Here is a 22,769-nt window from a genome sequence, read left to right as displayed (position 1 = left end):
TGATGAGATTGAATGTCAGCCGGCAAGGTAACTGTTGTAATTTTAACAGAATATGTGTTGATCTTGTGTAATAGAACAAGTATTTGAAAACGCAAATTTCCAGAAAAAAATCGATTTCTTATTAATTTTTTTTAACATTTTTGAGATAATTCATTGATAATTGATATAAGAAAATGTCTGTATATAGAATTTAATCTAAATTGTTACTATATATTTCTTCAAATTTTGAAAGTATGGAAGAAAAAAAATAAAAACAGAATTTGATCTTTGACCTCAGTTTAAGCAAAACTGTTACCACATTTCTTTTTGACGGTATCGATATTTAAATAGTACTCATTTTTCCGAATCTAATGATATATAATATAGCCATATAGTATGTTTGACGATTAAATCTAAAAAATATTGAGTCTGGTCACCGTACTTTTAACCTGGATCAAAATATTTCCGTGAAAATTGAGATGATCGAATGATTGAAGGATAACACGTAGAATGATTTCAAGATCAAAGGACCTCAACTGAGTATTTCTAAACAATGTAAAGGTGAGTTTTGTTATATTGCCATTGACTTATGATAAATTGATCAAAAAGGATTTTTTTTTATCCTGAAATATTAGATATTTTCCAGCAATTAGACAGTAGACAGTACGAGGTCAAAAATCATGTAAACATTGACCATTCGTCACATTTGAACATCTTAAAATAAAACATTTGTTTATATTTGAGTTTTTCTACATGCTATATATAGTAATACAGAAGAATGATCATGCGCAATAATCAATATGGTTATTATATTCTTTTATAAACATCATTCAAAAATCTACTTGTTGTTTTATCAAGAAGTTTCATATTTTCATAATATTGTTTAAATTCTAATTTAAATATTCTATAGACATCAACATTTTTTGTTTATACTCTGATGCATATGTAGCTTTATGAATAGAGAATACTATTTCAGTGGAAAAAAGAATGATGTCATAATAGTTTTTATCATATATCTTGTAGCCTAGTATTAGATTTTTGAAGGTGATTATTTGTGTTCCCATTTTCATTTTACCAAAAGTGTTCATAGTTTTCTAATTGGTTGCAAATATTGCACTGGTCATCACTTTTCAGTTGCCAGATGTACAATGATTGTTTACAAGGAAGTTTATAATGAAGTAACTTCCACCTGAATATTTTTAGGTTGTTTACTTGTAAACTATTAAATATAAAGTTAAGCATTTTGTATAAATGGCTTGATGAAACTTCTTTAAATTCTGTTTTCCATTTTAGAAAGCCAATTGGTGTTTTTTCCAGTATATAACATGAGCTATTACTTTTATAAATTTCTTTTGATGGAAGGTTTTCAATGCTGATCAATTTTGTATTATTTTGTCTTTTTAAGTATAGCTTTTTATCTGTTTTAACTTGAGTATAGCATGAGTTATCTGATTTTATTATCATTTGCCATTTTTTTGGTATTGCAGCTCTTATTCTAGATAGATCTGATATCCAGTTATATTTGAGGGTTAATGTATCTAATACTGCCTTTTGTGATATATTTCCTGCTTCATCTATTATCTCATTAATAAATAGTATAACATTGGTTATCTAATGTGAAAATATTAAACATTTTATATGATTATTTCCCCAAATGTATTGTTGTCTTATATTAATCAAATTTGTACTGTTGGTTTTTATTTCAGAGATATTTGTTATCTTAAACCAACTTTTGACTATTTTAAATAGAAAAGAGGAAGTGTTTTACTGAGTTTTGGGATTGCTTTTATGCTACCTGGATTCCTGTTAAATAAAGAAAAGTTTTCTCAAAATTTATTAAAAAAGAAAAGGGGAATGCCTTTCCAGTTTGCAAAGTGTGTTGATGTTAAACGTTTGACACAGGATAATTGTATAGCTGATAAAAAATCATCAATATTGATCATTTTAAGGCCGCCTTCCAAGTAATCCTTACATAGCGTGATCCGTTTAACTTTTACTTTTTTATTACCCCAGATGAAGTTGTAAATCAGTTTTTTAAATTCATTTAAAAATTCTTTGCAAATGGTTGTAACTGATGCCAAGAAAGTTAAATTTGGTAGGATGAGAGATTTAATTACTGTTATTCTACCTATCATTGTGGGATTTCTTCTAGTCCAGCTATTGATTGTATCTTGAGACTTTTTTAGATTTTGTTCAGTATTTAATTTGTCATATTCATTTTTGTTAAGTCCAAAGTATACACCTAGGCTTTTAAAAGGTTCTTTATTCCTGTTAATATTTTCATATTTACACATGTAACTTTTAAGTTTGCCTAGCCATATTCTTCTGTTTTCGATCGGTTGCGTTTAAAACCTGAGAGTGTTCCAAATATTTCAATAATATTTAAAGCATAGCTAATTTCCTGCTTGCATTTTAAAAAATGAGTTGTGTCATCGGCTTATTGTGAGATTTTCAGACTATGTGTTTTAGAATCTAGTCTTATTTGAAATCCCTTAATACCAGTATCTTGTCTTATTTTGCATGCAAGAATTTCTACTGCTATTGTAAAAATAAGAGAGCTGCAAGGACAGCCTGAACGTATCCCACTAGATACATTATAATTTTCTGACATCCACCCATTATTTAGCATGCAGCTTTTAATATTCTTATATCATGTTTTAATCCATTTAATAAATGAGTTTGGTAGACCAAATTTTATAAGGGCTTCATACATAAAATTCCCTTTTAATGAATCAAATGCTTTTGAAAAGTCAATAAAGAGTAATGCACCATCTATGTTAAAAGTTCCAGCAAGTCTATAATGTCTTGTATTTGGCGTATATTAAAACCAATATATCTATTTTTGATATACCCATTTTGATCTCCATGAATTATTGTCAGCAGTATTGGTTGTAAGAGCTGGGCTATTGCATATGCAATGAGTTTAGTATCTACATTTAATAGCGTTATTGGTCTATCGTTATCCAAGTGACAAAGGGTCTTTTTTTTGTAAATTAAAGAGATTATACCTATCTTATGTATGGTTGTTAGTTCTCCTTCTTCATAGCATTTATTAAAAACTTCAACTGTAAATTCTTTTAAATTACTCAAAAAAGTGCGATAAAATTCTACGCTTAACCCATCTATTCCTTGATAATTATTTAATTTCATGTTGAATATTGCTTTAGTGCATTCTTCTATGGTTAAGGGGCCCCCAATGAATATCTGCTTTCATAACATGCGGTCTTATATCAGAACTAATCAAGAAGAAGTCAATTCTGCTTGCTATGTTTGTATCATTTTTCCTTCTCCATGTGAATTGACTAGTATTTGGTTTAAGTTCTCGCCAAACATCTGTTAAATTATTTTTCTTTATTAGTTTTTTTAAGCTATTTACTGGTTTGTAGTTTCTTGGGATGATATTAGTTTTTCTATCATTAATTGAGAGAGTTTCGTTCATGTCACCTCCTAATATAAGGATACCCAAACGATTGTTTTCAATTATATTTTGAACCTTTTTGAAAAATTTGTTTCTATTTTTGTGTAGATTTGGAGCATATTCATGTATTAGAGTAAAAATAGTGTCATTTATTTCTATGTTTATCAAAATTATGCTACCTTCATTATCCTTTATTTCGTTTATTGTTTTACATTTTACATTATTTTTGACAAAGATTGATACACCTCTTGATCGTGTGTTACCATAACTATGAAACATTTTTGCCATCAAACTCATTATTTATTGTTTGTTCAATATTTTCTATAAAATGTGACTCTTGAATGAAAAGAATGTTACATTTTTGAATTTTTGTCCATAATTGAAATCTTTCTCTTTTGCCTTTTTGGCCTAAATCTTCACAGTTTAGTGATATTATATGAAGATTTTCACCCATTGTTTAGTTTAGAGTTTAAATGTGTAGTTGATACATGTATCAAAACTACGTTTAGGAGTAGACATATTTGTTTCATCTCATATTCACAAAGTACTTTCATTAAATGCTTGGTTTTAAAGTTACACAGTGTACTATAAAAACATTGGTACATGTACATGTTTATTTGTGATTTAAATATATACAGTACTGGTAAACAAATATATACACATACTTAACAATGTTCATGAAATAAAAATGAGACATAACAACACAAACATATATTAGCATACATACATGTATTTAAACACATATGTTCATTTATTTGTTCCCATACATTAGATTTTACTATTGCTTTTTTGCCATAATTTGAGACTATAAATATATAATAAAAAACAGATCATGTATAATAATTTCATTGTTATTCATTTTTAGGTCTGTTATTTTAACAGTATAATGAGATTGTAGGACCACGTACATGATGTAGGCGTTAACCATGTTTACAGTTATTACGGAAACAATCGGAGTGATTATAGTTTGCAGGATCAGTACTTGCATTTTTATACAGAGAAACATGTTGGATGATGATATTTGACTTGCGAAGGATTGACAAAAGCTTTTTATATTGTGGATTAAATTGGACATTTGAAATATTCCTAATGTGTGGATTTTATGAGATATCCAAATGTTGTTTACATGATGTAAAATAGGATTATGTATAAGTTCTACTAATATAAGGATTAAAATGGACGGATAATTTGTTATAGAGCAAGGATGAATCATGGAGAGGTTGTTACAGATAGTTAGTGAGATAAACAGAGAAATTGAATTCAGATATATGTGGATTAATTAATTGATATTTATCAGGGATAGTTTCTTTATGAACTTTAATTTTCTTGGATCTATTTTATTCATTTTATTTTTATTTCTGACAGCTATTTTATTTTTTATAAACAGTTCAAAAACATATTCATTTAATATGTTTATTGTATTGTGATTCTTTATTATTTGCGTCTTAATAAATTTGATTAACAATACAATTTTCCGTATGTATTTTTCTAAAACAGGGTAAACTATTTTTGTGTTTTTTTTTATCACAACTTGACTTGTTCTCATCTCTTGTTTGTTTGATTGCATATTGAGAACAGAAACATTTATTCATTGATTTAATGAATGGGGTTATTTGAAAATTCGTCCTTTTCCAAAATAAACAAAATTATACACTGTTCTTTACATACATATACATTTTCATTGATATTTATTTTAAAACTAATTTCAAAGTGTATATAATCTAGAATGATATCACACTCTGACTTTTTTTTTTTTTGTCTGCAAAAAGAAATATAGACGAACAAGTAAAAAATATAATACAATATTTAAATTATTTATGGTTGTATTTTAATTTGTGATAGTTAGGAGTTTTCGGATGTCCTTGGTTTTGTTGAGCCAACATCACTGTCATGCAAAGTATCGGTTGGTGTGGTTTCAGATCGTTTTGTTGTTTTTTGCTGCGGGGTTGTCCCAAGATATTTGTCCAGTGGACCACGAGTTGTTTCTTCGGATTTGGATACTTTTTTTTTCTTTTTTTTTTTTTTTAACTTTTGTTTAGGAGATTGTACTATGGGTGCCTCTGACTCCGATTTAGATAGGTTTTGTTTTGGTATATCTACTTTACTGGTATCTTTGGTAAGTTCTGGTTTGTTCATTCTGGGAAGTATCATCAGTATGTAAGAGATGTTCAGTCGATTGAGATGGAACAATATCCTCATCTTCCTCCGATTCATTTTCACTTTCTTCATCCGACTATTCTGTTCAATCCTCTGAGACAATTTGATTGTTTTTATCAAATTCAGAAGTACAGTTCTTTGACATGTGTCCATTTGCACCTCATGTCTTGCATTTCTAATCATTGCTACAGTTTGGTTTTTTGTGACCTTTATGCAAGCATTTGGTTTCTAGGAATTGTGTGTGGAAAGGGTTTGCAATGAAAAATTCTGTCACCTGTTTGACCGTTTGTCACCAACCCATCGATCCTTAATCTTTCTCTGTGATAATTGAGTACGTTGGGGTGCCAATTTTGCAGGTATCTTAACAATTGGCCATCATTGGGGTATAGTGGTATATTTTTCATCCTTATTCTCACAGTAGTTGGACTCTCTTTTTCTACATATTTTGGGTTTCTAGGGTATACCTCAATGCGTTTTTCCTTACTGTAATTGCATTATACACATGTGTATCTCTGTCTTCCTCATTGTCTGGATATATGCGCCATACACCTCCAATGACTCTCTGAAGCCCGTTTAGAATCTCCCAATTGATACGATATTCCCGTGCTTGCATTTCCTATCTTGATTTTACTGATAGAGGGTTGCTGCTGACAAGGAAGCTATTAAACCAAGAGTTCCAAATGGTGAGTTGAAATCATCACCTTCGTAAATTTTACGGACGCCATCACAAGTTGGTTGACCGTTATGGAATAACCGTTTCACAAATGATATCGGATATGCTCCTTACGTCGTAACTACAATCCTCCTTCCCTTTCATGAATGTGACCTACCGAATTAGACTATTAACCGGATTTGATATCACATAAGCAACACGACGGCTGCCACATGTGGAGCCGGATCTGCTTACCCTTCCGAAGCACCTGATATCACCCCTAGTTTTTGGTGGGGTTCGTGTTGTTTATTCTTTGTTTTTCTATGTTGTGTCATGTGTACTAGTCTATTGTTTGTCTGTTTGTCTTTTTCATTTTTAGCCATGGCGTTGTCAGTTTGTTTTAGACTTATGAGTTTAACTGCCCCTTTGGTATCTTTCGTCCCTCTTTTATATGGTTAGCTGGTATTGTGATATCAATACATTTAAACAGTTCTGTGTGTGTTAGGTAGTTGTTTTTATCGGGTTTTGAGCTACCAAAAAATGTCTGATTCTAGAATTAATACAGGCTTGATGTTGAAATATTCAGCATCAGGTTCTGCATTATCTTTAGAAAATTTTTTGTTGTTTTGTTTCAGTGCCGAGACATAGGAGCCGGCCATCTTGACATTGTCCGGATTTTCACTGTTTTTATTACTTATGTTGCAAAGTATAAAACTTTTGTGTTTTGTTCTCTAAAGATTATCTGACAGTTTCTTGATGTTGATTAGCGTTTTGTTTATTGTTTAAATGGTTGGAATGACTTTCACAGTTATACATAACTATGAACATGACGAACTGTTTTGTTATTCCCAGAGCTTTGAAAAACCGTGGTCAGCCATTCAAACCGGAAGTTCTTTACCTGTTGCTTATTCTTTAGTTTTTTGTGTTATGTCTTGTGTACTATTAATTGTCTGTTTGTCTTTTTCATTTCTAGCCATTTCGTTGTCATTCTATTTTCGATCTATGAGTTTGACTGTCAGGTATGTTTCGTCGAACTTCAGGAGTACCACAAGGCCAGGACCTCCAACAACGGCCCTGTATAGGTGTTTTGGTTTTTTTTTAAATTCTTCAAAGTAGATAGTATGTATTGTCAAATGAATGATACTTAAAAGTATATTAAGCATTTTTTCCTCATATCTGCTTCATATTTATATCTGCTATTGCCAAAAAGTAAGATAATGTTTTATTTTCATCCATTTTCTTGGACATTTTTAACTTTTTCAACCTACTTTCTGATTTTAAGTGTAACGCCATCCCTCGCCCATTGAAATTTGTGTTGAAAAGAAAAAGATTTTTGTATATTCAGCAAAAATATTTGTTGGCGAAAAATGGTGCAACCGTTAATTTTACAAAACGTCATAGATTAAGCACAATTCTGCAAAAATATTTGATTTACGAAATTCACCTACATCTTTATGTTAAAAATAAGACACAACTGACAGAATTGTTGAAAAATTTCTAGTTGCGAAACTTTTGGATATTTTAGTATATGGTTTTGTAACAGGGTCGATTCTTGGATCAAGCAATAATGAACTCTGTTTAAGGTTCGGATGATTGAATACCAGAATAAGAAAAATAAACTCTGAAATAAAAATATCACAATTATAAATAACAGTTCTATTATAAAACACAAGTATCTTAAATTACACATTATCACATATAGTAATGGTAAAATGCAATGCACTATAACCTGGTGTACTATACCACGAATACATATAATAGACAATAAGTGAGCTAATGTCACGTGTACTTTTACTTCTCAATGTGATATACTACACAATAAGGTCACCCTTGATCGTAAATAATATACTATATAGTGTTAACTGGTTTGCATTATTTTGCAGATCTTTCTATGGATATCTTCAAACTATTCCTACCGTTTACAATGTCCAGATGTATCTCAAAGACCATTACGGGCCTCAGGATATTGCACCGCCAGTTTAAGATCGAAATATACATGTCTTTTTGATACAAATCAGATATCGTTTTCTGAACAATGTAACATCAATCCAGATTTTGTGACCCCAGGTAAGAATTTAATGAATTAAATGTATAGTATGATCTCCTTTTTACTTCTAGTGTTCAAAATATATGAACTTGATAATATATACATATACTTTTTATGTGTTACAAATACAAAGGCACATCAACTTGTCAACTATTTGTCATGTTGAATGGTCTGAGATGCATAAAGTTTCTTCATTTATTTCTCTTGTCAAAGATCAGTTCACACGGTGGAAATACCAAGAAGCAATTGTATATGAACGTTTTGCAATATTTAGTTATTTGATATACATGAATGGGGATCGGGTTTTAAGTTGACAGAAACTTTGTAGCTCTCACACCCAGAATGTATCCTGATACGCTCGGCTTTGATTTTAGCTGTTATTGCATACATGTTTATATATGACTTTGTAAAATCATGTTGTTGTTTTTTGGGAATCTTCTTTTCTTTTTTTGTTACATTTTTGTAGTTTGATATATTATACGAATGTTCTTATTCTACATATGCTTGCAGGTTTGCCACTGAGCATGCATTATCTAGCTTAAATCATAGGTTAACAACGTTATAAAAAATGCATTGTAACTATGGAAATCACACTTAGATTATCTTTTTAATAAAAAAAAAATGGAGAACATTTTTTTTAAATATTAAATTTATTTTTATAATATATACTTTAATTTGAAAGCAAGATGAAATTGTAATGTTGACACAAAATAAAGATGTTATGATATTCAATATCTCTCTAATGTACATGATCCCAATGGCGATGTTATCACGGGAGATTTCAATATCGTTCAAGACCGAGAGGTATAAAAATTCTTTAACAAAGGACCAAAAGTATCGTCCTCCATCTAAAACAGATTGGAAACAGTTTCGTCAGGTCACAAAAGATGCTCTTCCATCGTAAAAATAGTGTGGAGCAGTGTAGAGCAGTGTGAAACTGTCTAATCCCCTCTAATCTTCTTAATCCAGCTTATGGTACGATTTAAAGCAGCTTATTTTAAGCACATTATTATGCAATCAATCGGATTTAGATAATCCTTATCTTTTTATCAAGATTAGTGATCCTCAATGTTTTGTGTCCCCTTTTAATCCTGATTAGAGTAAAACATTGCTAATTATGATCTATTTGTTTACGGATTAGAGAAACATCATCATACTTTATTTTCTCCAATAGGAGGTTGACATAAGACAAAATACAAAATATTATGAACAATTAGAAAAAGTTTTGAAATCACATAATTAGAAATGTCAATAGCTTAATATTTAGAAGGATTTACAGTCTACAGTATTTTAGGACGGAAAATCCCTCGTTGAGGACTTCTAAACGATGTTCCGGTATTAAAATGTCACAGAGATCTTCATGGTTGCCAAGCAAAAGATTTGAGAAGCTCTCTTCCGATTTTGAAACCGTTGAGTACATGAAATTGAAACTAGTTAATTCAGTTAATCTGTTATAAAGTGAAAGTCTCTGTGATTGAAGTTCTGTGCACATACATATTTGGTGGTTCAGTATATCTAGAACAAAGTGTCCACACAGTTTGCAATTTCCGCTAGTAGGAGGAGTAGTCCCGAGTTAAGCTATATGCTTCGCGGTTAAAAGTCTGCCACGAATGTTTGCATATTGCCACAGGTAATCGTAGTTATTTTTTTCAGATAATCTTAAGAATTTGACAAAATCGTTGTCCCTGCGCATTCGCTCTTCCTTTTGAAGTCTATCAATTGGGTTAACACCACTACTGACAATGTTTTTCCACTGAAACTTGGTCGGGGACGTGTCTGGAAACATATAGTTTGTCAAAAATTTCAAAAGGGAGAACTTTGATAAAATGTTATTTACATCTGGGATGAATCCATATTGTTTTCTACATGTACCTCCGAAAAACTGGTATAGTCTGTAGCTTGTTGTTCGGTGTGAGCCAAGGCTCCGTGTTGAAGGCCGTACTTTAACCTATAATGGTTTACTTTTTAAATTGTTATTTGGATGGAGAGTTGTCTCATTGGCACTCACACCACATCTTCCTATATCTATGTATGTATTATCTCATTAAGTAAAAAAGAAACATCACTATCAAAAATATAATATGTCTGACGATGCGCACTTCAGGCGTACCGAATATAATCCAAGTATATATGAAGAGTTTATGTAAACTACATTGTACCTATAAATTCATGTTTTAAACAATATTATTTACGCAACGTTGCATCTAAAAAAAATACAGCACGTCGCAAATGAAGATCCTTCTTATCGAACTGCAAACACACACAGTTCACGTTAATGGTTAACGCATTTTATGTAAGGAATCTTCTGACGAATAGACAAGAACTACCATATTACAAGATAAAGGCATTTATCGTTATAAGGTGTTTTGTGATCACGTTGTTCTATGTTTCGAAAAAGAATTTGTAAAGCAGTTATAAAATTAAACTTTTATAGAAAACCTGGTCTGCGTCATACTGTCTGGATGGTGAATTTTGATTGTCATCACCTTTAATTTTCCAATATGAACTAATCTTATAAAGTGCATTAATTTAGAAGGTAGATCGCTAATCTATCATTTGAATGTTTTTAAATTATTTACTTTTTAGCATTTTCTTTTAAAGGTGAGAAATATGTGATAACAGGAAACATTCGGAATGTCGATTGTTCGTCAGATCGATATCAACCTTTCCGATTATGGTCAAATGTAAGTGGAGAGTGTTTGTACACAAAATCACTATGTGATGGAGAGGGCCAAGTAGTCTTCAATAATGGGTCACGCATTGAAGATAGAAGATGTCGTTGCGATTACACGAAAGGATATAAATTCATCAAACGACCAAAGATGAATTGTTCGTGTAAACCATCAGAAGAGGATTGTTTCTGTTACATCAGTTTATGTCCGAAAGGTTCAGTTTTATCGCCAGGTACATGATAGATATATTAAAAATATATAGCTTTCATATTTCTTATATACATGTATCTATATGGAATTATTTCCTGTCAACATTTTAGACCATTCTTTTGAAGAAACAACTTGGACGATTCCAAGATTTAATGTTTGACTGATAGTGATCGTTTGTGGATTTTTCAATTCAATATGTAGGGGCCTAAGTGACCGAGTGTGTTTAGTGATCCAACTATTGTATTACTATACTGTTAACACTGAGCTGTAAAACATAAACTTAAACTTAAAACAGACATAATCGATTACATAAATGTCTAGGAAGTTTTACACCCTTTTCCTTGTTTTGTATTTTTCAGATTATGAATGTGTTAAGAAAAAACACTATGTCAACTCGAACTGTCCTCCAATAGAAAGTGAAAGGTAAGAAAACAATGATGTTTATCTACGATCAAAAGAAACCCATGAATGCAAAGTATTATAGTGAGGGCAAATAAAATTGGCATCAATACGTATACTAAAAAGGAGCTTGCTTGTTTCGTGGTTGTCGTTTGATGTCGTATGTGGCACCGTTAAAGTTCACAACAATTTTCCTCTAAAGTCCACAACGCCGTTAAAGTCCACAAACTCTCCACAATAGTCCACAAAATGACCTCCGCTAAAGTTAAAAAAAAAATAACACCGATAAAGTCCAAAATAACAAGTCCACAAGTTTTGTATTGTGTATTACCCATGATGAGTACAATTATAAATTAAAGATTTTATTTCAGCAATGCTACATGTATGTATGTTCGAAACAATATTAGTATTTGGACCGTACACGTACCCATATTAAACTCCGGGTTAAAATTATTTGTCTGTATGTAATTTTGACCTCTTGTCCCTTTTCTCCAACGGCTCAACCGTGCTCAGATGTGACACATCTGTGTCATCCCTGCTATCATTCACTAAAACATCGTCATTTGAACTTAAAAGGCCAGCAATAGGTTGTGATTCGGTTTGAATTGGTCGGTCCCACATCTTAGCTATATCAGGATTCGTTTCTAAAGCTAGGTTCACACTGCCGATCATACCAACTCGATCAATCCCGATTAAGACAAATTAAGCGATTGGGAGACTGGTCTGACTCAATCGACAAGACTGTTCGGGTGGTCTACCGTGGTCGTCATCGATCTGACTTTCTAACCACCGAGAGTTTTTGACATGAAGGACCAAGAATCAAGTCACTCGAGAACAGATCGAGAATTCGTCGAGTAGCTGTCGAATTGATCGGGAAAGGATCGTGTAGATATCGAGTTTTGTCGGAATACAAGTAGTTTACCGATCAGTACTCTATCATTTCGATCTTTGCTCGAGTAATATTCAATCATTTCCCGATCAACACCAAACTGTACGATATGTGGTCCATATTTACTCGACCAATGCCTGATCGATTCATGATCACGGCGACTTCTATACTTGTTTCATACCAGACCAACTCGGCCAATACCCGAACTCTTCGCGAACACATTCGACCACAATTCGATCTCTACTCGGCCATAAACGAATAAACATGACTGTCATCCGATTTTCTATAAATGTGTGCAGCTCTTATTTTCTCTCATAACTTCGCTTCTGCAAAAATATATTGTCACTATTTATTTTCAACTGTACACAAATTCCTCCATGTACAGTACGCATCTGTACTTTTGAAAGGAGGTAACAAATTTTACAAGAGACCAAAGATACCAAAGGAACAATCTAACTCAAAGGTCTAATACAAACCGACACAGCCGTAGAGAAAAACGAAATCCGACGAGGAGACAAACAGCAGTCTACATAACACACCATAGAAAACTAATCAAATTACGATAGTACTGAACATCGGATGACTGCATGTTCTTGTGGATGGTCACAAGCACTTGTCTCAAAATAAAAATCACATCTCTTTACATGAAAGTGATGTTAATGTACAGATATTTTTTTATGAGACAAGTCCGTGCGTGGATGATAAATAAATGTCAGGGAATCTAACCTCATCGTAATAACTAGTATATTGTAGTGTTACAAATCAGTATGCTCCGGTTTATTGTTACATATTATATTATTATTTGTATACACAATTACATGAATATATAATTTTCATTCATTTGTATATCATTCTATTCTACTATAATATTAATAGTGCAATGCAAGTGCATGGTGGACACTCTTCTTTAATAACTAGATTTTTCTAATAGATTGGAATTGAGTAGGTATTCATATTTTCCCGCTAAACGTTCAATCTCCCATGCAGAATTATCGGTCATTGAGACATAGCAAAGACCGATAATTCTGCATGGGAGATTGCAAACGTTATTTTAAGTTATTCTTCCACATACGTTAAAACACACTTTCTGTACGTGTGCATAGATATTAAACAATTTGTAATGCTATATTTATTTCTAACGACAAAACATATTCAAATTATTACTTTATATTCTCAAAAACTTTTTTAGAAGTAATCCATTGAAAACTAGAATTTATTACAAGCGATAAGGACAGTTGTTTTGAATTCGATAATATCGGCGTAGTAATCATGTTTATTGATTGGTTACAATCCCAACACGAAAGTTACGTAATGACAATCTTGGCGACAGCAATACACCGGAACGCTCTCTTGGTCATCCGATGTAAAAACTTATCAACACGAAAACCAATCTTGATCTGTGTTTTTCGTAAAATAGAACAGAAACTAATCGTTGGGACGTACATACGGACAAAGGTCACACTAAAAAATGCATCCTTCGCTGCAGCGGGTGATATAACAGAATTCAGACGTTTTATACTGAAATTGAACATACCCGACCAATGACCGACTATCCTAACGACCCCTAACACTACAAACTGCTCAGAGTCTGAATTGACCAGTTTTTGTGCTCGACCAGTAAAATCGAGCACACATTTTACTCGACTAATCTCGACATTGTCTCGACTGTACTTAACTGTACTTAAGTGTACTCGACTAGGTCTCGACTTTACTTAATTAGTCTGATTCAGTACTTAATGATCTTTGTGTAGTCTGAAATGGTCTTGACCAAGGCTCGACCTGTCTCGACCTGATTGACAATATCGACCTGTCTCGACTAGTCTCGACTCAGTCTCAACTAGTCTCGACCTGTCTCGACTAGTCTTGACCTTCAAATTCAGTTTTGACTGGTGTTAATCAGCCCATCTAACTAAATTAAATATTGATCTTACAAAATTCAAGCTTATTAGGTAGTTTGATTTATTGCTGTGAAATGAAAGAATTTTATTTTACAATAGGTAAAAATAAAAATTATTATTATATAAATTCAGATAGGCATCTTTAATTTTGTTTATAACTTTTTCAAATCAACTTGGATTTTCATCAGACTATGCACCTATCTTAGATATAAATCAAGCTTACTGAATCCCATTTGATTTACTTTTTTGTTGTATTGCTGTAAAATTTAAGAATTAAAGTCATCTTGGTAAAAAAACGCTAGGATTTGCAATTCAGACAAAATAAAGATAGCATTTTAATTTTTTTAATAACTTTTTCAAATCAACTTGGATTTTCATCAGACTATGCACCTATCTTAGATATATATCAAACTTACTGAATCCCATTTCATTTACTTTTTTGTTGTATTGCTGTAAAATTTACGAATTAATGTCATCTTGGTAAAAAAGCTAGGATTTGCAATTCGGACAAAATAGAGATAGTACACTTTAATTTCTTTAATAACTTTTTCAAATCAACTTGGATTTTCATCAAACTATGCAGCTATCTTAGATAGATGATAAGCTTACTGAATCCCATGTCATTTACTTTTTTGTTGTAGTGCTGTAAAATTAAAGAATTAACGTCCTCTTGGTAAAAAAAGCTAGGATTTGCAATTCGGACAAAATAGAGATAGTACACTTTAAGTTTTTTAACAACTTATTCAAATCAACTTTGATTTTCATCAAACTATGCAGCTATCTTAGAAATGTAATAAGGTTACTGAATCCCAGGTCATTTTGTTTTTGTTGTATTGCTGTCAAACTCAAGAATTAAATAAATCCTGGTCAAAAATACTAGAATTTGCAGTTAAAACAAAATAGAGATAGTACACTTTAAGTTTTTTAATAACTTTTTCAAATCAACTTGGATTTTCATCAAACTATGCACCTATCTTAGATATATATCAAGCTTACTGAATCCCATTTCATTTACTTTTTTTGTTGTATTGCTGTAAAATTTAAGAATTAACGTCATCTTGGTAAAAAAAAAGCTAGGATTTACAATTCGGACAAAATAGAGATAGTACACTTTAAGTTTTTTAATAACTTATTCAAATCAACTTGGATTTTCATCAAACTATGCAGCTATCTTAGATATATATCAAGCCTACTGAATCCCATTTCATTTACTTTTTTGTTGTATTGCTGTAAATAAGTTTGGTCACGCTTGGTCGTGGACCTTTGGACCATCGGGATCATCGAGTTGATTTGATCGGCAGTGTCAAGCTAGCTTAAAAGAGCTCACTCCGACTCTACATCTACTCCTACCCCCATGCGCACGTGTTCTGGTAGATTTTGGTGGCACGAATGTATTGTTTCAGAGAAATCTACGTATTTATCAATAATATACATGTAAGGAATGAAACAGTATTTATATGGATTACAATGTTGACGTTTTTGCTGAGAACGTAGTAAGATCGGTACGAACGTAGTGTAATTGTGGTAAGATCATGTTACAATCGCAGGCGAAGCGTGGTTAGATCGTGTTGCAATATGATAACTCGTGATTAGGTCGTAGTGAGAACGTGATGGGCGTAGTAATAACATGATAATCGTAGATAAAGCGTAGTGAGAACGTGGTACAATGTATAGTCGTTACGGGATAGTTGAAGAAGCGTAATGAAGACGTAGTATCATCGTGAAATCAACGAAAATTAACATTCTCATGCCGCTCTTACCACGACCTCACCACGATCTTAATTTATTTAAGATCGCAATTTAAGCCCAAGTTCCACTAGACCACGATCGCACCACGCTCATCGTTCTTAAATTTATTCGTGGTGAGGTCGCGGGATGAGCGGCATGAAAATGCTATTTTTCGTTGTTTTCACGATGACAAGTAGCTATTATATATAGTTTCTACAACGATCCCGCTACGATTAAACCACGTTCTCACCACACTAGTCTTTCTACTATTATTCTGATCCTACTATGCTCATCACGTTCTCACTACGACCATATCACGAGTTATCCGATTGCAACACGATCTTACCACGCTTTTACTGCGATTACAGCACGTTCTCACAACGATTATACTACGTTCATACCGCGATCTGAAGTAGTTACGGTCGAAATAACGTCAACATCTTGTTCCGTATCAATACAGTTCCATTCCTTCTGTTTCGTAGATTTCTTGAAAAAAAACACAGTAATACCAACAGAATCTACCAGGACACCTGGGCGTGGTGGTATATGTAAAATGTTAAGGCTGAGGGAGCTCTTGATCTTAAAGTTACGAATACTGATCCAGCAGAGATGTCGGACCGACCAATCAAACCTGAATCACAACCTATTGCTGGTCCATTTAGCTCAAAGAACGATGTTTTAGTAAGCGATAGCAGGGATGAAACAGATGTGTCAAGCATGGTTGTGGTGTCGTTCGAGGTTCAAATTACAATCCAACAAACTAAACCTTGAGAGCTTTATATAGTGTATCTTAAAATGACAATGAGCATGATGGTCGTAGTATGAGCGGAGTCCGGTTGTTAGAAGAGCGTTATAAGGACAGCATGGTCGTGCTAAAATCGATATCCGATACTAATCGATAAAAACATAGTTTAAAGAATAGAATGTTTCATTTTTTAATTTGAATTTATCATACTGGCTTAATTTTTCCGTTCTGAAAATCATAACACATTATTTTTCGTTGTTTTCTATAACGAACACCGAAATTAATAACGTTGGTCGAAAGTTCTGTAACAGGAGACCTTTGGAGATTCATACACTTATAAAAATTGTGAATGGAAATGGGGAATGTGTCAAAGAGACAACAATCATTTGTTAATTTTTGATTAATGATATAATCAAGATTGTTGTCCGAATAAAAGTCGTTCAAATGTTATAGATTAGGAGGCATGTTTGCTGTGTACATTAGAAACGTCAAAAAGTGATTATATGCAAAGAATAAGAAAAAAATCCCCGGTTCTTGAAAAATGCAGTTATAATGTAAGAAGTAAATAACTAACGAATTTACGAACTTTTTAGTAATGATGTACTAATTGTCATCATCATCATAATAAAGATCAAAATTAATGGAACAAAACCATCTAAAAAAAAGATACTGTACTCTTTTTCATTTATCTAACTAATAAACAAATAACTACCGAGAAGAAAGGCCAATGTTTTGTATTGTAATAACGGGATAAAAAAAAACGAATTGATGTTTTTATTAATAAAAAATGTGTGAATTTTAACGGTGCTGTATTGTGGACAGTAGTGGAACTTGTTAGTGTGGTCTTTAACGGCGTTTTCGTGGGTTTTTTTTTGTTCCATTTTGTGGACTTCAGCGGCGTTGTGGACTTTGGTGAAAATTTGTTGTGGACTTTAGAGGAATTGTGGACTTTAACGGTGCCACAGACGTGGTTCCTAGGTGTTTCTCGTTTCTTGTTTTTCATATAGATTAGTAGGTAGTTTTCCCGTCTGAATTGTTTGAAACTAGTCATTTGTAGGCCCTTTATAGCTTGCTATTTTGTGTGAGCCAAGGCTCCGTGAAGGTCGTATCTTGACCTATAATGGTTTACCTTTAGTACATCGGATGGAAAGTTTTCTCATTGACACTCATTCCACTTCTTTTTATAAATAACAAATTCAACTCCATAAACCACCTACAGTGAACATTAGTATGATCAAGATGAGAATTAATATATAACAGGTCTTGAATGGTTGCGGGAGAGTCGTTCCAAAAGATGACAAGCTATCATTTGTTTAACACTGGTCGCACCTGTCGAGTTGAAATTTGAGATAAGTCATTTCCATTGATATTAGTAGTGAAGCAAGGAGAATGAAGTGTATTCCACTGATTGCTCTGCAGAAGTTCATACTTTTTAAAATGCAGCACATCATCATTATTTTAAGTTTGTTTTGATAGGATTACAAAAGTATTCGTCTGATGCATCCCTCAAACATTTACCTGCATGTCAATGTCTTAATGTAATGTCTTGAGGTATAAAGGGTTTGTTTTCGCTGCAGAGATATGCGATGATAATCAAAACTAAAAAAAAATCAAATTAGAGCACACGAGACCAAATGCAACTTAAATAGGTGTTAACCTATTGATAATGTTGTTGTTTTGCCATTCATCATGTACATTTTTTTTACCAAAAAAATTGTTGAATTTGTAAATGTTAAGAACTGAAGACGAAAAAATGTGAAAATTGCGGACTTAAAAATTTGAGATTTTGTATTAAAAGAAAGTGCATGTAAGGTTTGCGTTTCTATTGGATCGCAGTACATAAGAAAACCAAACGTAAATTTACTCTCTGCGGTAAAATACGAAAGCCCAGAGGTTATCTCAATATATATATATATATATATTTATTTATATCGTTGCATCGGTGGGTTTATCGTTATATCGAAATATTTATTTCGTTATCTCGATATAATTATATCATTATTTCGATATAAATTTCGTTATCTCGATATTATTATTTCGTTATCTCTATAGATTCATATCGTTATCTCGATATAATTTTGTCGTTATCTCTATATAATTGTATAGATTAGGTGAGGTTATGGCAGCTTTTTAAAAAAGACACTAGTTGAAAAAAAAACAAGCAATTTTTATGCAAATGCTTGGTTAATATGTTTCACCCAACAAAATTATGGGAAGTGAGGGGTTCCAAATCAACCAAAGGCTACGATAGAGTCTAAAATGAATAATGAATAATGAAATAGTTTATGTTTCATTATTCAACTTGAAGCGGTGAATAGTGAAATAAATATAAAAAATTGACTGTGATTCTATAGCTATATCCTGATTGGCAATGGCCATAAGAGGGTTTACGGAGGACCCAAATGCCACAATACGCGTAAAAATAAGAAATAGCTGATATTGAATAATGAAATGGATATTTTAAATAATAGATTGGACTGCTATGACACATCAACCCCTAATTACAGATATATATTATACCTCAATCGAAACCTTATCAAAAGAGGAACAAAAGGTATATATTCAATATGTTCCGCAACTGATATTTCAGGAGAAACGAAGGACTTAAATATCGAAATACGCGTAAAAAGTGAGAAATAGTCCATTTTGAATAATGAAATGGATATTTTTAATAATGAAACGGTCAGCTATGACCCATCAGCCCCTAATTTCATATATATGTTATACCTCAATAGAAAGCTTATCAAGAGAGGAACAACAGTCTTATAGTCAATTTGGTCTGCACCTGATATTACAGGAGTAACGAAGGACTTAAATATCGAAATACGCCTGAACATTGAGAAATAGTCAATTTTGAATAATGAAATGGATATTTTGAATGATGGATTGAACTGGCAGGACCCTTTAGCCCCTAATGACAGATATATATTATAACTTGAATGAAAGCTTATGAAGAGAGGAACAAAATGTATATAGTCAATATGTTCAGCAACGGATATTACAGAAGAAACCAAGTACTTCAATATCGAAATACGCGTGATTATTGAGAAATAACTTATTTTAAATAATGGAATGGACAGCTGCAACTGGGAAGCTCGTATTAAGAAAAAAAATATACACCAAATTAAAGCTTATGGATCGAAGAATAAACGGCGGATAATCGATATGTGCCGCAATGACTATTACAGAGGTTACGGAAGACATAAATGCCAAAATACGCGTGAAAATTAAGAAATAGCCAATGTGGAATAATGAAATGGATATTTTGAGTAATGGAATGGACTGGTAGAGGACCCTTCAGCCCCTAATTATAGATATATATTATACCTCAATCGAAGGCTTAATAAAAAAGGAATGAAAAATATATAGTCAATATGTTCCGCAACGGATATTACAGGAGCAACGGAGGACTTAATTATCGAATTACGAGTGCAAATTAAGAAATAGCCACTTTTGAATACTTAGTAATGAAATGGGTATTTTGAATAATGGAATGAACTGCTATGACCCTTCAGGCCCGGATTACAGACATTAATTATACCTCAATCGAAAGCTTGTCAAGAGAGGAACAACAGGTATATAGTCAATTTGTTCTGCAACGGATATTACAGGAGTAACGAAGGACTTTAATATCGAAATACGCGTAAAAAATGAGAAATAGTCAGTTTTTTATAATGAAATGAATATTTTGAATAATGGAATGGACAGCTATAGCCCTTCAGCCCCTAATCATAGATATATATTATACCTCAATCGAAAGCTTATCAAGAGAAGAACAACAGTTATATAGTCAATTAGTTCTGCAACTAATATTAAAGGAGTAACGAAGGACTTGAAAATCGAAATACGCCTGAACATTGAGAAACGGTCAATTTTAAATAATGAAATGGATATTTGGAATAATGGAATGAACTGCTATGACCCTTCAGCCCCTAATTAGAGATATATATTATACCTCAAACGAAACTTTATGAGGAGAGGAACAAAAGATATATAGTCAATATGTTCCGGAACGTATATTAGAGGAGTAACCAAGGACTTAAATATCGAAATACACGTGAACATTGAGAAATAACCAATTTTGAAAAATGAAATGAATATTTTGAATAATGGAATGAACTGCTATGACCCTTCAGTCCCTTATTACAGATATATATTATACCTCGATCAAAAGCTTATTAAGAGAGGAACAAAATGTATATAGTCAATATGTTCCGCAACTAATATAATAGGAGTAAAGAAGGACCTAAATATCGCAATACGCGTGAACATTGAGAAATAACTTATTTTGAATAATGGAATGGACTTCTGCATCCCGTCAGCTTCTAATTAAGGGAAAAAATAATCGATATGTGCCGAAATGACCATTACAGAGGTTACAGAGGACATAAATGCCAAAATACGCGTGAAAATTAAGAAATAGCCAATTTTGAATAATGAAATGGATATTTTGAATAATGGAATGACCTGGTTGGACCCTTCATCTCCTAATTACAGATATATATTATACCTCAATAAAAAGCTTATTAAGAGAGGAACAAAAGGTATCAAGTCAATATGTTCCGCAACGGATATTACAGGAGTAACAATTGACTTGAATATCGAAATACGCGTGAACATTGAGAAATAACCAATTTTGAAAAATGAAATGAATATTTTGAATAATGGAATGAACTGTTATGACCCTTCAGTCCCTGATTACAGATATATAATATACCTCGATTGAAAGCTTATGAAGAGAGGAACAAAATGTATATAGTCAATATGTTCCGCAACTTATATAATAGGAGTAAAGAAGGACCTAAATATCGCAATACGCGTGAACATTGAGAAATAACTTATTTTTAAATAATGGAATGGACTGCTGCATCCCGTCAGCTCCTAATTAAGAGAAACAAATATGCACCAAATTAAAGCTTATGGATGAAGGAATAAACTGAGTATAATCCATAGCTGCCGCAATGACCATTACAGAGGTTATAGAGGACATAAATGCCAAAATATGCGTGAAAATTAAGAAATAGCCAATTTTGAATAATGAAATGGATATTTTGAAAAATTGAATGGACTGGTAGGACCATTTAGCCCCTAATTACAGATATATATTATACCTCAATAGAACGTTAATTTAGAGAAGAACAAAAGGTATATAGTCAATATGTTCCGAAACGGATATCTCAGGAGTAACGAAGGACTTGATTATCGAAATACACCTGAACATTGACAAATAGTCAATTTTGAAAAATGAAATGGATATTTCGAATAACGGAATGGACTACTATCACCCTTCAGCCCATAATTACAGATATATATTATACCTTAATCGACACCTTATCAAGAGAGGAACAAAAGGTATATAGTCAATATGTTCCGCAACGGATATTACAGGAGTAACCAAGGATTTCAATATCGAAATAAGCGTGAACATTGAGAAATAATATATTTTGAATAATGAAAGGCCTGCTGCAACCCGTCAGCTCGTATTAAGGTAAAAAATATACACTAAATTAAAGCTTATGGAAGGAGGAATAAACTTAGTATATTCGATATGTGCCACAATGACCATTACAGAGGTTAAGGAGGACATCAATGCCAAAATACGCGTGAAAACTTAGAAATAGCCAATTTTGAAAAATGAAATAGATATTTTGAGTAATGGAATGGACTGGAAGGATCTTTCAGCCCCTAATTGAGATATATACTATACCACAATCAAAAGCTAAATAAAAAAGGAACAAAAGGTATATAGTCAATACGTTCCGCAGCGGATATTACAGGAGTAACGAAGGACTTAAATATCGAATTACGCGTGCAAATTAGGAAATAGCCAATTTTGAATAATGAAATAGATATTTTGAATAATGGAATGGACAAGTAGGACCCTTCAGCCCCTAATTACAGATATATATATATATCACATTAGCATGGGTTCGAATCCCGGCGAGGGAAGAACCAAAAATTTGCGAAAGCAAATT

At 32.4% G+C, this 22,769-nt stretch overlaps 1 protein-coding gene across 5 annotated transcripts in view; it reads left to right on the top strand.

Annotated features, from left to right (window-relative positions):
• The window catches only part of LOC139484599 (uncharacterized), a 231,826-nt gene that overhangs the window by 165,266 nt on the left and 43,791 nt on the right, over window positions 1–22,769 (top strand). For all 5 annotated transcript variants that reach the window (XM_071268382.1, XM_071268385.1, XM_071268383.1 and 2 more), the window contains 3 exons: window positions 8,090–8,273; window positions 10,855–11,157; window positions 11,495–11,558. In XM_071268382.1, coding sequence (XP_071124483.1) covers window positions 8,090–8,273; window positions 10,855–11,157; window positions 11,495–11,558 — 551 coding nt within the window. The remainder of the gene's footprint in view (window positions 1–8,089; window positions 8,274–10,854; window positions 11,158–11,494; window positions 11,559–22,769) is intronic.

The sequence above is a fragment of the Mytilus edulis genome, chromosome 8 (genome assembly GCF_963676685.1).
Source record: "Mytilus edulis chromosome 8, xbMytEdul2.2, whole genome shotgun sequence".
Taxonomy (NCBI): Eukaryota; Metazoa; Mollusca; class Bivalvia; order Mytilida; family Mytilidae; genus Mytilus; species Mytilus edulis.
The sequence above is the reverse complement of the archived record's forward strand: the minus strand, read 5'-3'. Positions and strand labels throughout refer to the sequence as shown.